We start from the raw sequence: 13,628 nt of genomic DNA, 5'->3' as shown, positions 1-13,628 counted from the left end.
CTAGTCTTTGGGCCACCACTACCTTTGGCAGAATACTTCCTGCCTGCCTGGGTTCCCATAAAACCACTTCCCTTGGTGGCTTGGAGGAAATCACAAGGAACTGGGGGGGACAAGTCAGAAGCCAGAGCCTCCAAGCCCAGCTTTGCAAATCCCTGCAAAGGAGCCCAATTTGACTAGACTCCCCTCCTTGGGCTGTGTATCCTGTTCTCTGGGGCTCTCACCAGGAGTGTGGAGGATGGCCCAGCACCTTTGCTTTGTCCCAAGCTTACCTGTCAAGGTGACCATCCAGGAGGTACTGGGCATTGCCAAAAGGGGAGAAGTGAATCACAGAAGATCTCAAAAGGCATGCAAACCAGTCTTCTCTTAAGTGCAATCTTATTTTAAGTCTATAATGGAAGCTGGCTGCACGTATCATAAGGGTAATCCTTTTCTAAAACAAATAGCCACCTCCATTGTGTGTCATGTTCTAAATCTGAATCATCACCTATTCACCTGATAGGGTTGCCTAGAGCGGATACACATTTATTAGTGCATATAATGATACTGATTCGAGGCCACTGGGTCACTGGGTGCCGAGGGGCATTTCAAGGACACGGCTTCTTTCCCTCCAGGGTACCTCTTCCCCTATTCTAAAGTACCACCGAGCTCCAGCCAGCGCCTGCCCTCCTGCCTGCATCCCATGCCCTGCCAAGCTCCCCATTCTCCCCTTGTTCTCCCAGCACTGGCACACTCACTCCCATCCCAAAGGGAGGCCTTCAAGGCCACGGACCCCAAATTCAAGTTGGTATATTGCAAAGGGAAGGGCCCAAGGCCAGAGAGCTGGGTCGCAAAGGAGAAAAACCTAACTGAACCCCAACCTACTCAAAAAGTCTTCTCTAAGTTTTCTGTAAGAACCTTAGGGGGGGAAGAAAAAGACTAGGAGGGTGAAGTTGGAGAGAGGACAAACACCCACTAAAAGTTTAGTTTCTTGGATACAGCAGAAACCCCCCACTGTCTGCCCAAGGGAGGACACCGATGGGGCAAGAGCCCAGGTGAGCGACTGAGCAGAAGGTCTGGGTAGAAGAACGAAGCTGCAGCAGAAGCGCTGTGGTGCAGTTCTGAGGGGGCAAACACGGGAATGCTCTGTGTGCCTCCGGGGAAGTGGACCGCCTTGGAGTTTGTCTCTCTTCCTCGCCCGTAGCTCTACAACAGCCCGGGAAGAAGCCAGCATCTGCCCCACCAGCCACCCTAGCCTAGGACAGTCCGGGAGCCTGCAGCCAACCCCCACAAAAACGGGGAGGGTCCTGCTAACTTCCTCCCTCTCACTGGAACAGGGCACCACTGATGGACTCCAAAATTGTACCTGGGCCAAGAGAAGCAAAAAAGGCAAGGGAGATCACCGCAGGCCTCTCCCCATCGTTTCAGGGCTCCAGGAGGGACTAACAAGGGAGGGGGGGATGTAGAGATCTGTTCCCTTTACAAGGCAGCTAGGCTGGCGGAAGTGGGAGGGTTCCACTGCTGGCGATGACTGTTGGTGACAAACAGAAATGACTGTAAGGACAGGCACAGGCTGGAGAGGCAGTCAGGGGTCTCGAGGAAGGGGAGGAAGGGGAGGAAAGGGAGGAAGGGGGGCCCTGAGGGAAAGGGAAAACATACTTGGACATCGGCTCCTGGGTGACCAGAAAAGCGAGCCCTACATCCAGCCTTGGGCCAGGGAGAAGCATGTTCCTATGAGACTGGCCAGCAACGGTTTTGGGAGAAAGGCCGTGGCAAGGGCAACGAGTGGCACTACACCCCCTTCGCCAATCCCACCTGAGGGGCTGTGGGGGAGAGATGTTAGTTATTTCCATTCTTTCCTCTCCTGACCACATGGAGGGGAGCAAGCTGCCCTTGCTGGGCTCCCACCCCACATAAAATTACCTTGAACTGAACACAGAAAGCCCGCCCCAAAAGCAGCCACCTGCCTTCCAAGGCAGACCAGCAGAGCCAGCTGGCCCAGGGACTCTGGGGGCGGCAGCGGCAGTGGAAACAGCAGTCCTGGTTACTCCAGCCATGCCCGGGCCCAAGTGCCGATCCCCGAGGCTCTGGGGAAACGTCGTGTGGCCACATTTCACATTCTCTGAGGAGAGGGGTGTGCAAAGCTAAGCAAACATTAAATTGCTCCATGGAGAGAGGAGCCTGGGACAGGAATAGCTTGCAGGGGAGGGGTGCACAAAGAGAAGTGGGTCAACCAGACAAGGTTAGGAGGGTGCAGGCGGCAGGGAGGAGGGAGCAGGGGTCAAAGCAGGCTTCAGTCAGGACTGAAAATCAATCCCACCACTTCTTCCCAGCAGAGATGACCCTAGGCTGTTGCGCTTCAGGCTTTGTTGAACTTAAACCAGAAATGACGATAACCTTTCAGGGCTGTTTTCCTAATTATGAAGGGCTAGCACCACTGTCAAACCAGAGCTTTTTTAGTGCCCATTGGGCCCTGACCACACCACACACATCAGGCTCCTTATATTCCAGCCCCTGCAGACTTTCCCTTCATTCCAGCCAGGGTCTTCCCCAAACATACCGTGTGGGAAATACCAACCCTCACCTCAAACTCCTACCCATTCTTCAAGCCCCGGCTCTGACATCACTGTGTCTGGAAAGCCTTCCCTTATTCCCCCAGGAAGTCTACCATTCTTGCATCTAGCCTCCCACAGGGCCTTTACGTGCCACTCTGTAGCACTCACCATCAGTGTCCCATGACTGCTGGTTTGCTCTTACTGGATTTAGTAAATGTTGGTTGGATGAAGGAATGAATGGATAGAACAAAGGAAGCAAGCAAGCAAGAAAACAGAGAGAGTGAGCCAGAGGTGCGACTACAGTCAGCCACCTGGGGCCCGCAGAAAGCTCCTGTCCCTGTCCCTGCAACTGCATCAGTCCTCCACTGCATCTCCCGAAGCTGGGCAGTTTTCTCAAACAATTTTAAGAGTTAACCCCCATGTGCAGCTTTATACCCAAAATGTGTAAGTTCTACAAGTTGTAAAGGGCTGAGGAAGATGGTTTCTAAATAAGGTGAGATCACATTTCGGAAAGCAGCTCTAGCATGGCCTAGACTGTAGAGGAAGGCGACAATAAAGGGTAGATGAGATCAGAAGTGACAATGCTTAAAAGGTCATCTTAACCACTAGGCATATTTGGTAATTTAACATCCCAAGAAAGGTCCATAAAGAGGAAAAGGCAGGTTTGGGGCTCACTTCCTGTTCTTTCTCAGCAGGGATTTAGAATGGACAGTGAACCAAGGCAGCTTGTGCACTGATCTGTCAAAGGCTCTAAGTCCAGATCTCTGCATCGAAGGCTCAACAGCCTGTACAAGTTGCTGTTGCCGTGTTGCCAGTGAATGCTTACGCAAATCAATACCACCACCCTGCCTTCCCCCAGTCCGCCTCTTGGTCATTGTCTAAGGCCATAGCTCACATGCAAAGGAAAATATCTTTCTCATGCAGATCTGAGAGGAATTCTGTCTTATTTTCCTTAGTCCTGACTTTTATATTCTAAAATCAAATTCTGTCCATCTCTAACTTGTTCCTCAGTATAGAGAACATTAAACTATTAGTCACTAATGGCTTTAAAAAAAAATAAAAAGGTCTCTTCTCCTAACCTGAACCTCAGACAAGCACACACTTCTCCAGTTAAGAGTAGAAGAAAAAAGAAGATGCCCACAAAGACACACTTTCCTTTACCCTTCAAAATTACCAGCCTTCCCCCATGTGCGCACGCAGCCACACACACATTTCCAAGATTCACCCAAGGAAACACCGGATTTGAATCCTGGGAAAAGCTGTAACGGTCCGTGTTCTAGGGGACTGATCTGATGCATTTGGATTTAAACAGTCGATGGACTGAAACAACAGCTAAACACCAGCAAGCATGCCTTTTCTAAAAACGAGAGAGGCACTGCAACCAACACAAAGCTCTTTCTGTGGCCAAAGGTCATGGGAGTCAAATATAAAATCTGAAGGCCATTTTGGGTGTCCTTCCTACGGAGCATGATCAGTACATGGCAGAGCTTGGTCAACCAAATATTTTGGTGAACAGAACATTTAAAACACACACGGATTGGGCAGGCATCACCAACTCTCAATTCCATATGACAACTACATTAAGCAATTGGATCTTCCTGAGATACTTCATAAGGATCGCACTGCGAATCGTCATTAGCCTCGTGAGGCAGGAAAGCGCTGATCACCAGAATACCCACTAACAGTTCCCAGTATACAGCTGAATAATAAAACTGCCTTTCTTCCAGGCTTAGATCAAGGACCAAAAATATCTTATGCGTATCCTTGAGCACTGAACATGGATGCAGCAAAAAACTGCAATCGCCTGAGCTTCCCCTAACTCCACAGTCTGACAGTTCTTAATGAGTAGACAAATGTTAGTTGGCAAAAGGTCATCTGTTGGCCTCCTCACCTTCATCTGAACGGGGACAGCATGGCAGGGCAGGCCACTCACACGGCCCCAGCTCCAACCCATCCCAGGAAAATTAGAAACAACCGAAGCCTCTTCCCCAGGGTCCCTCTCAGGGCCCTGCCGCAACTGCCTCTCTAGTGAGTAGGGACCGCTCACTGGGGGCCAGCAATGGCCACCTTCCCAGCCTCCTCACCTCTCCTCGTTGATGCCACACATGCGAATCCGGTCAGAACTGGTCCAGTTGTGCACGCCACTGTAGAGCGGTGCTGTCGAGATCATGACAGCCACTCACCACCAGATAGGACCTGCTGTGGCCGCTCCCCCTGAGGAAAAAGAACTCCAAAAAATCAAAACTCCTAACAGGGACAGCTGCTTGAACCACCTTTAACAGGGAAACATTTAAATAAAGGCAATTATAGCACCCAAATGGTAACACAGTCTCTCCCACAAGCCAGCCTGCTATGGAAAATTAAGGTCCAAATGGGGATGAGGGCACCGGCTTTCCAGGAATCCATAGGTTTTGGGATGGAGACAAGGATGCTGTTAATCACCTAGAGTGATTTTTAAATTATCTTAAAGACAGATATGCTTGAGTGTTCGAGGAAATTCAATCTATTCCAGACAAACGAGATGACAGTATATTTTTCCACACACATTTAGCCTAACCAACTACAATTAGAGGGTTGTTCCCATATATGAACAATGCGTTGAAAGACTACTGGGGATCTTTTTCTCGTCAACTCTCTAATCCATGGGTACTGAAGTATTTGAGTGACGTACCAATTTAAGTTCTCCAGAGGAAGCACATGCTTTCTTTAAGAGCCCTTCAAAAATACCCTATTCTGATTTCGATTTAGAAGTTATATAGATATAACACACATATTTAAGCTGGTTTAAACTCCCTCAAAATCAGATGCAATACTCCTTGTACTCTGACCACACAACAAGCAAACAAAGAAAAAACAATGTTCCACCACAAACCACACATTGCTGTCCTTGTCCCTTTCTATCAGTCTTGTCATCCCCATGGCCTACCACCCCCTTCAGCAGCTAATGTCCAGCTGTTGCTGTAGACAACCACTGCACAGCTAATTCACCTTCTAGAGAAAATGAGGCATCAAGAAGAAGACGTTTACCCAATGAGCTTGTCTTGAGACCCTTGAACTCCCGAGTTAGCTAAAAGTCTTCTTCATCGAAGCTCAACTGAACAGAACCCTCCAGTGATCAGAATCTTTTGCTGTTCTCCACTTTCCCAAGAAGTAAATCAGCACAATATAGTCATATCCTGGGTCTGTTTCGCTTATTCTTTATATAATTTTCAGAGACTGTCCATATTCAACACAAGAGCACTTACTCATCCAACAAATACTTATTGAGCTCCTACTATGTGCCAGCACTGTCCCAGGTACTGGGGATTCAACAACTACCAAAAAGACCCCAAATCCCTGCCTTCATGGAACTTATATTCTCGTGGGATGAGACAGACAACACACATGTTAAACGACTCCTGTTATAGGAGGACAGAAGATGGTATAACACAGGCAAAGGGGCATGGCGATGGTCAGGGGGGCGCAGAATGGGCTACAGTTTTGAAAGGGGGTAATCGGTATAAGCCTTGCTGAGAAGGAAACATTTAAACATCCTGAAGGAAGTGAAGGGGTGAGCCGTATATCTATCTGGGGGAAGAGCATTCCTGGCAGAGGGAACCATCTCTGCAAAGGTCCCAGGGCAGGAGGCTGCAAGCTAAGATCAAGAAAGAGCCAGAGGCCAGGTGGCTGGTGCAAGGGAGGAAGGCAGTACCAGGACAGCAGAACCACAGCCCCCCATTCTCTTCCTGGTCCTCACCCTCCTCCCTCTCTCCGCAGCACAGCTTACTGCTGCCCGTGCCTTTCTTTGTATTTGCCCCTCTCTTGGCTTTCCTGACCCAGTGCCTGTTTGCTTCTCTAGGGCCTTCTCTCTCTCCACCCACCCCAGAACCCTAGCCCTGGTCTTGCTTGGTCTCTCCTCACCTCTGCCAGCCCCCATCTCTTCCCCCTACCTCTTTTCCTCCCTACCTCCATCTCTCTCTCTCTTTCCCTTCCCCCTTCCCTCTCAATTTCTTTCCTGTTCCTCTCTATTACTCCTCCTCACTTCCCTCTTCCCCCTATTATTCTCCCAGCTGTCTCTCTCTTCCCCTCTTCCTTGCTTCTCTTCTCCCTCTCTCCCATCTCTCCTGGTGCAGTCTGCACTCCTCCACCTTCCTCCCCTTCCCACCTTTCTTGCCCTGATCCTTTCTCCCTTTCTTTCCCCATTCTCCGTTTCCCTCTGGCTCCCTTCTTGCTTCCCTCTCCTCCTCCTCCTTCCCTTCTTCCTTCCCCTTGTGCCCCTCTCCCCTCTACTCTTTGTCCTTGCCTCAGCCTTCAGTCTCCTTTTCTTGTCTTTCTGTCTCCTTCTGTCTCTCTTGCCCTCCTTCTGTCTCTGTCTCTCTAGCTCAGTCTGGCTCTCACTGGCTCTTCCCTACCCCACCTCTCTCAGTGTGTGTGTGGGGGGGCACGTGAACCCTGCCCCTCCTTCTCTCCAGCTCCGGAGCTCCCCCAGTTGCAACTCTTCCCTCCCCGCACCAAAGGCTCCCAAATCTGTATCTCTAGCCCTGACCTCTCTCCTTAGACCCAGACCAGAATTTCCAGCTGCCAGCAACTCACTGTTAATTGGATGTCCACCGAGCCCCTCAAACTCAATGTGTCTCAGACCGAACTCATTATCTGTTCCCATAAACCTGCTCCCCACCCCCCACGCCCAGCATGTTTCCTATCTTAGTTAATGGCACCACTATCCGCCCCCCCCCCCGAAATTTCAGCAGTGTCGTTTTCAACTCCTTCTCTCCCCCCACCATCGCTGCCCACAGCCAATCAGGAGTCAAGCCTTAATAATGCCATCTCCATCCTCTCCTTCTGCCCCTCTTGCCACCACCCTGATGCAGGCCCTCATCATCTCTCACCCAGAATATTACAATAGCCTCTTAACTGGTCCCTCTGCCTCCAATTTCTTGATTTTACAATCAGTTCATCTTCTAAAGCACCAACTCGATCACGTCACCCCCTCCCTCCTCAAAAGCTTTCAGTAGCTTTCCTGTCTTCAAAATCAAGCCCAAATTTCTTAGCACAGCATTCCAGGCCCTCCCTGACCTGGCCTCAAACCTCCTCTGGCCTCCTCTTTGGCCACATCCTGCTATCTCCCTGTGGCCTCTGCCATCCCAGCTCCTGACCCTTCCCTGAACAGATCATCCAGTTTCAGGACTTTGCTGTTTCCTCACCCTGAAATGGCTTCTCCTATGTCCCTCCTCCTCTCTGTCACCCCTCAAAGCCTGGCTTAAATGTCATCATGTCAGCTCCCCAGCCCCAGCCCCTAATTGGTTAACTCTTCCCTCTCTGGTTCTCCTCAAATGTTTCATTCCTACCTCTCCCACAGCACCAATGACCCGACCCATACTCTTCTCTGTGGTGTGGTTAGCTGGGGGTGTGGCATGTCGGTCTCCCCCACCAATCAAGCTACTTAAGGTAAGAAATACATCTTTTCTGTCTCTGGTTCCTCTGCAATGTCTTACTGATAGTTAAGTACTCAGTAAATGAATCCTGGATGAAGAATTGAGGTGATGACCCTGAGAAATTACAAGAAACAAAATCAACCCCCCCAACATGTCCGCCAAGCTTAGTTACCATAGAAAAGAACGCTGTCCTTCACTGAAAGCACCACGCATTGCCCATAGCACACCCTTCGCAGCTGCCCCATTCCAGCATAGTTCATCTTCTCTGAGCTACTTTGCACCTTTGTAAATTGCAGGTAACTGATGGATATGCAAACTCTGTCTTGTCCCATACAGTTTGGATTGACTTCCCTCCCCATTGTGGAAAAACCAGTTTGCCTCCATTTGCAATTCAATTCCTCCACCCCATATAAATCTGTGCTTTTGGACTTTTTCTTTGAATTGGCTCTAACATCTGTCTGGTTCCCTTGTTGATTAACGAGTAAAATAAAATCTTTAACTCGTGTTCATTTTTATATCTGTACGAGACTCATGATTTTACCATTTTCTGAAAAATTATCCTTAACATTCCTAAGACAGTTATGTGGGTTAACACATAATTTTAGAAAGATTTCAGCAAGGGGTAAGACAAATGGATGGACTGTCTGCTTCAAATCAGTTCATTGATTTGATTCCCTGAACATCCTGGTCAATCAAGTTTTGACTTTTTCTTAGAATATCTTGGAATATCCCAGTTCAAGAAACAACAGCTCAGGGGCACCTGGGTGGCTTAGTGGGTTAAGTGTCAGACTCTCGATCTCAGCTCAGGTCTTGATTTCACAGTCATGAGTTTGAGCCTACATTGGGCTCCACGCTAGGCATGGAGCCTACTTAAAACAAAACAAAACAAAACAATACAATACAAAACAACAGCTCAGCCTGTTGACCAATACACCAGGTACTTTTAAAAAATCTTTTCTCCCTATGAAGCATTAGAAGAGTGAAGCAATGAAAGGGGTCATACTCGCGTAAGATGAATTTTAACACAAAGTATAAGTTTTAGTGCCTATCTGAATACTTGTAGGCAGCAGATATAAGTCAGTCACCATTGCTTTTTCACTCTGGGGTTTATTTTTGTTCTATTTAGAGGGGATTAGTTGTTTGTAGGGCCTGGGACAGAAATCAGAGTTGGGGGAAATGAATCCTGGCATATGAAAACAGAACATATAAAATATCACCACCTAGATAAAAGAGTTTTTAGACCCCCCGAAAACCACAACAACAACAATAAAAAGAAAACGAAGTAAAAACCAAAATAATTACCAGACAATACCACACATTTTAGGACTACCTGGAAGCACCCCTATTTTCACGAGATCCTGAAGATAGAATATTTGCTTCACCTTGGCTTCCCACTCTTCTGTTAGAAATTTCCCAGAGTAGCCCCTCTTCCTATGTAGAGCCCACTACTGCTATTAACAGTAGCCTCTGCAGAGAAGGGGAGGAAAGAGGTAGATATCACAGATAAGAGGACACTGAGCTAAGTGGTCTACATAGGAAGGCAAGACTGGTCCTCCTGAGCCAGAGAGTAAGCAAAGGGAACTTGAAAGAGGCACCGATGGTGTCAATGTCCACACAGGATGGGAGGAGTCAAGACGGCCAATGTACACCAATGTCTCCCAAGCCAGAATCACCAAGGAGCTCATTCAAGATACAGATTCATTAAGTCCAAGCCCTGGAGATTCCGGTCTAGGAGGCCTAGCGTTTTGTTTCACCATTAGCATGTCCAATCAAATTAGCAACCACTCTTACTGTACACTCCTTCTCAGGAGAGGTGAGCAAAAAGGAAAAACCTTACAGACACACCACACTTGGTAGGTTCTGCTGGTGTGCACACTCGTGTACTGACTTCCTTCTGCTCACAGAGCCTGCACTCACGTGTGGTGTGCTTTCTCAATCTCTCCCTTGCTCTCTCCGATGGGAACTATCACATCAAAGGCTAAAGGCAAAGTTCCTAAAGGGAACTTCGAAGAAACCTGGTAATCCTGAGTGACCCAGGAAGCATGGGCACAAAGATATGGAATACCTCAAAGGATTTTCCCACATATCACAACCATGTAATTGTTAAGAAATGAACAGCTGCATGGCCCCTAGAATCAAATGCTGATCACTCTCCGGAAGGCAGTGGGACCACTGTGAGCTATCCCACTTTGGGGGGAAAAAAACTCGAAAGACACATTCAACTCAGTGAGAACAAAGGAGAGCACATGCTCCACCAGCCCAACCTGGTGATCAGCAGGGCTTTTAAAATAAAGAAATACAATGTTTCAATTCAGCAGGTACATGTACACACACTTAAGTAGAGGGACTGACCAATGTGCAAGGGGATGAATCCAGGGAGCAGACAGCAGAGAGCAGGCAGCCAGATACAATCAGCACACTACAAAACAGGGGAAACCAAAAAGAAAATGGACTAACAGGAGAGCAGTAACTTTAAAATGATGAAAATAGCAGCTAAGCTGAGGGTGAGCAGATAGAAGACAAACCATAATGAAGCAGAGATCTTTCCCCCAAAAAATCCAAAAGAAAAAGAATAGCTGCTAGAAGACAAGGGCAGGTGTGAAAGGCATAAAAGAGAAGCCCACAGAATATAAGAACCAAAAGAGAAAAAATGAAATAGGGGAACCTGAAATATTTCACCATCACGGGCCAAACTGAAACACTGTGGGGAAGCACTGAACACAGACATTTTAGAAAAGTTTAGAGAGAATATGTTATCAAAAGGGGAAGAACATCAAATTATAATCCAAGTCAGGGTTAGGGGGAGCTGGTAATAGGGGATGGGCAGCACTAAAGGCTCAAGGAGATTTTGCCGATTGGGTAGACATTTTTTGTTTTGTTTTGAAATGAAGATGCCAAAACAAGCAGATTTCACAACAACTACAAGCAAAAGTATGGTCGTCGTGCGTATGAGAAAGGGAAGGACACGAAAGGAGATAATACAGCATCTATCTGACAAAATGTCTCTACCTTGGTAAAATGTTAACCTTGAAAATGGCTGGACAGGGTGTTTATCCAGTGAACGAGTTCCCCAGAATCACGTAGCTTCCTCTGGGGCCAAAGACCCCCTATGTGCAGAACAACTGGCACTGGCAACATATGGAATACAACTAGGCCCTTTATGCGTAGCATGAAACCTGCCCATTTATTCATGGTTGGACTCTTACCATCCAGCCAATAAATTAGAAATTCAAGATTAAGAAAGTCTCAGTTAAATCTGGTAGTACTCCCCCAGGCTTCTTTTGGTTCACATTGTCTGGTGACCTGGAAGCAATTATGATTTTAAAAAATGAAAGAGCCGGAAAATATTCTTCTTGAAGCCTGGCCCTGAATCTGTCCTCAAGAGAATAGGCGTGGCCAGTAGACAGTTTAAGGAGGGTTGGGTCAGCAATGACTAATGTGTAAAGAAAACCAACTTCGGGACCTATTGCTCCAACAGAAATCCAGAGCTCTGGGTAAAGCTCCCATGAGACAGAGACATTCACATTCAAATCTCACAGAATCAAAGGAGAGGCCAGTCCATTACCCCACTTTGGGAAAAGCAGCATCTAAGGCACCCCCAAGGAGATCCAAGAGACCACTGACATTTAGATCCTGGGGCTGAAGGGAAGAGGCCAGGACTACCACCTAGTCACTGAAGTGCCTTTACAGAGAGGTCAAAACGTCTCAAAATCAGTGTTTTCAATAGGAAAGTGTATACAAACCCAACAAGGATAACTTTACCTGGCTTTAGATATGGAATGCTGACCACAGACCTTATTTACCCTCCCTGTCGCTCTGCCTTCTTCCATGTATACTCAACAGGAGACTAATGCTCCTGTTTTCCCTACTTAATCATATATCCCAAACCTCACCCCCTAATGAGGGAGTTCTCCCAATGTAAATTGTCCTAATTTAATGATTTCCCATGTAAAAGTATTCTAATATTCTCCACAGGCTTTCCCTCTAATATCTACATCCACTCACCTCTTCCTATCATTAACCAAGTATCATTCCTTGAAACTCAAGAGTCCCTATATATGCCCCAATCACTTTACTTTGCCTTCCTTCATGCAAACAGATTCCTCTACCACTACATACCACCACACCCACCCACCCACCCACCCACCCACACACACACACACACTCACTCAACTGGAAATAATCTGCTGGGCAACTGAAAGGAGGAAGGAGCCCTCTGCACTGTTCATCCCAGCCTTCTGCCTGACTAATCTACTGTAGCACTTTCTAGTTCCCCTGGGGTTTTTTTTCTACCAAATATTTCTACTGGTTCTACCCCAAGGGATAAGTCTTATAGGAGACATTGCATCCTCTTCCCAGATACATTTTATTCTTCTACTTACCAAGAAGACTAAGTAGTTGCCTACACACGGCTCTAGTTTGGACACCTTCATAGACTCTTCGGTACCTCCATGTTTAAAAACCTGGCCTATAAACATTTATGAGACTGGATACAAAAGAATTTTAACTATCTGTTAAACACATGAGAGCTTACTCATTCAAATGAATGTAGTTACCTCCAAAGTAGACACCTTGGGAGGCTAGATGTTCATCTCAATAGAGCGGCCAGGGCTTGCGACCTCCCTGAAGCTAGCTCTTCTGTGAATATTACCACCCCAACCCTTTCCAACCCAAACCATACCCTTTCTCAATCTCCTCACTAGTATTGGATCCCCACTCATTCAGAGACAATTTGATGTTTTAAAACTGCCAAAATCCATTCAGAGCCATCTAGTCACACAGCAGCAACACCCTTGAAGAGTGATATAGTCTACTATCCACAGTCTAAACTGAGTGTGTGTGTTGGGGAGGGGGTTGGGAGAGCATTTTCAGCCCCTGCTTGCCAGCCATCTCAGGTACCTCATTATGTCCGTTTACTATGTGATCTGCAAAATGGGAATAAATGAGTTCTTACTTAAAGTTGAGAATAGGAGGCACCTGGCTGGCTCAGGTGGGAGAGTGTGCGACTCTTGGTCTCAGGGTCCTGAGTTCAAGCCCCACATTGGGCATACAGCTTACTTTAAAAAAATGAAATGAAATGAAATGAAATGAAATGAAATATAACATAATATAATATAATATAATATAATATAATATAATATAATATAATATAATATAATATAACTGAGAAGAGCACAAATACCCTTAAAAGGAACAAAGGTAATCAATTCCAACAATGAAGGTGGCAAAAAGCAAAAGTTTTAATCTCTCACTCACATTTTCATACCACCCATTCGTTTTTACCCCTGCCATAGTTTTTTCCTGTTATTACTTCCATCTCCTGCTGTAAGGAAGGAATTTTGCCCCATTTAAGGCAAACACCTAATCATAGCTTTATACCAGACCTAGGATCTAGCCATAAGATTTTATATAACTTCTAGATGTCACCGATATCTAGAAAACCTAAGCGATCACCACGAAATTAATCAGTCCTTTTCAAAATGCAAAGCCACCTCAAAATGGCACTCTAAGTTACTAGGGTCATTTTGGTTTTTTAGCACTTCTCATTTCTCCTAGATCAAAACGAAGCATTGGCTTTCCGCAGGCTTGGTCTTCAGCAGAACCATGTGAGTATTTGGTGTGTCTTTCACCCTCCAAAGTTGAATCACTGCAATCTTGAGACCTGAATCCCTTCTGGGATGCT

General features: G+C 46.8%; 1 protein-coding gene across 5 annotated transcripts in view; it reads right to left on the bottom strand.

Moving 5' to 3' along the window:
- The window catches only part of BCORL1 (BCL6 corepressor like 1), a 60,969-nt gene that overhangs the window by 37,475 nt on the left and 9,866 nt on the right, over positions 1-13,628 (bottom strand). For all 5 annotated transcript variants that reach the window (XM_048213695.2, XM_057314396.1, XM_057314405.1 and 2 more), the window contains one exon: positions 4,616-4,745. In XM_048213695.2, coding sequence (XP_048069652.1) covers positions 4,616-4,701 — 86 coding nt within the window. In that variant the 5' untranslated portion in view covers positions 4,702-4,745. The remainder of the gene's footprint in view (positions 1-4,615; positions 4,746-13,628) is intronic.

The sequence above is a fragment of the Ursus arctos genome, chromosome X (assembly GCF_023065955.2).
Source record: "Ursus arctos isolate Adak ecotype North America chromosome X, UrsArc2.0, whole genome shotgun sequence".
Taxonomy (NCBI): domain Eukaryota; kingdom Metazoa; phylum Chordata; class Mammalia; order Carnivora; family Ursidae; genus Ursus; species Ursus arctos.
The sequence above is the reverse complement of the archived record's forward strand: the minus strand, read 5'-3'. Positions and strand labels throughout refer to the sequence as shown.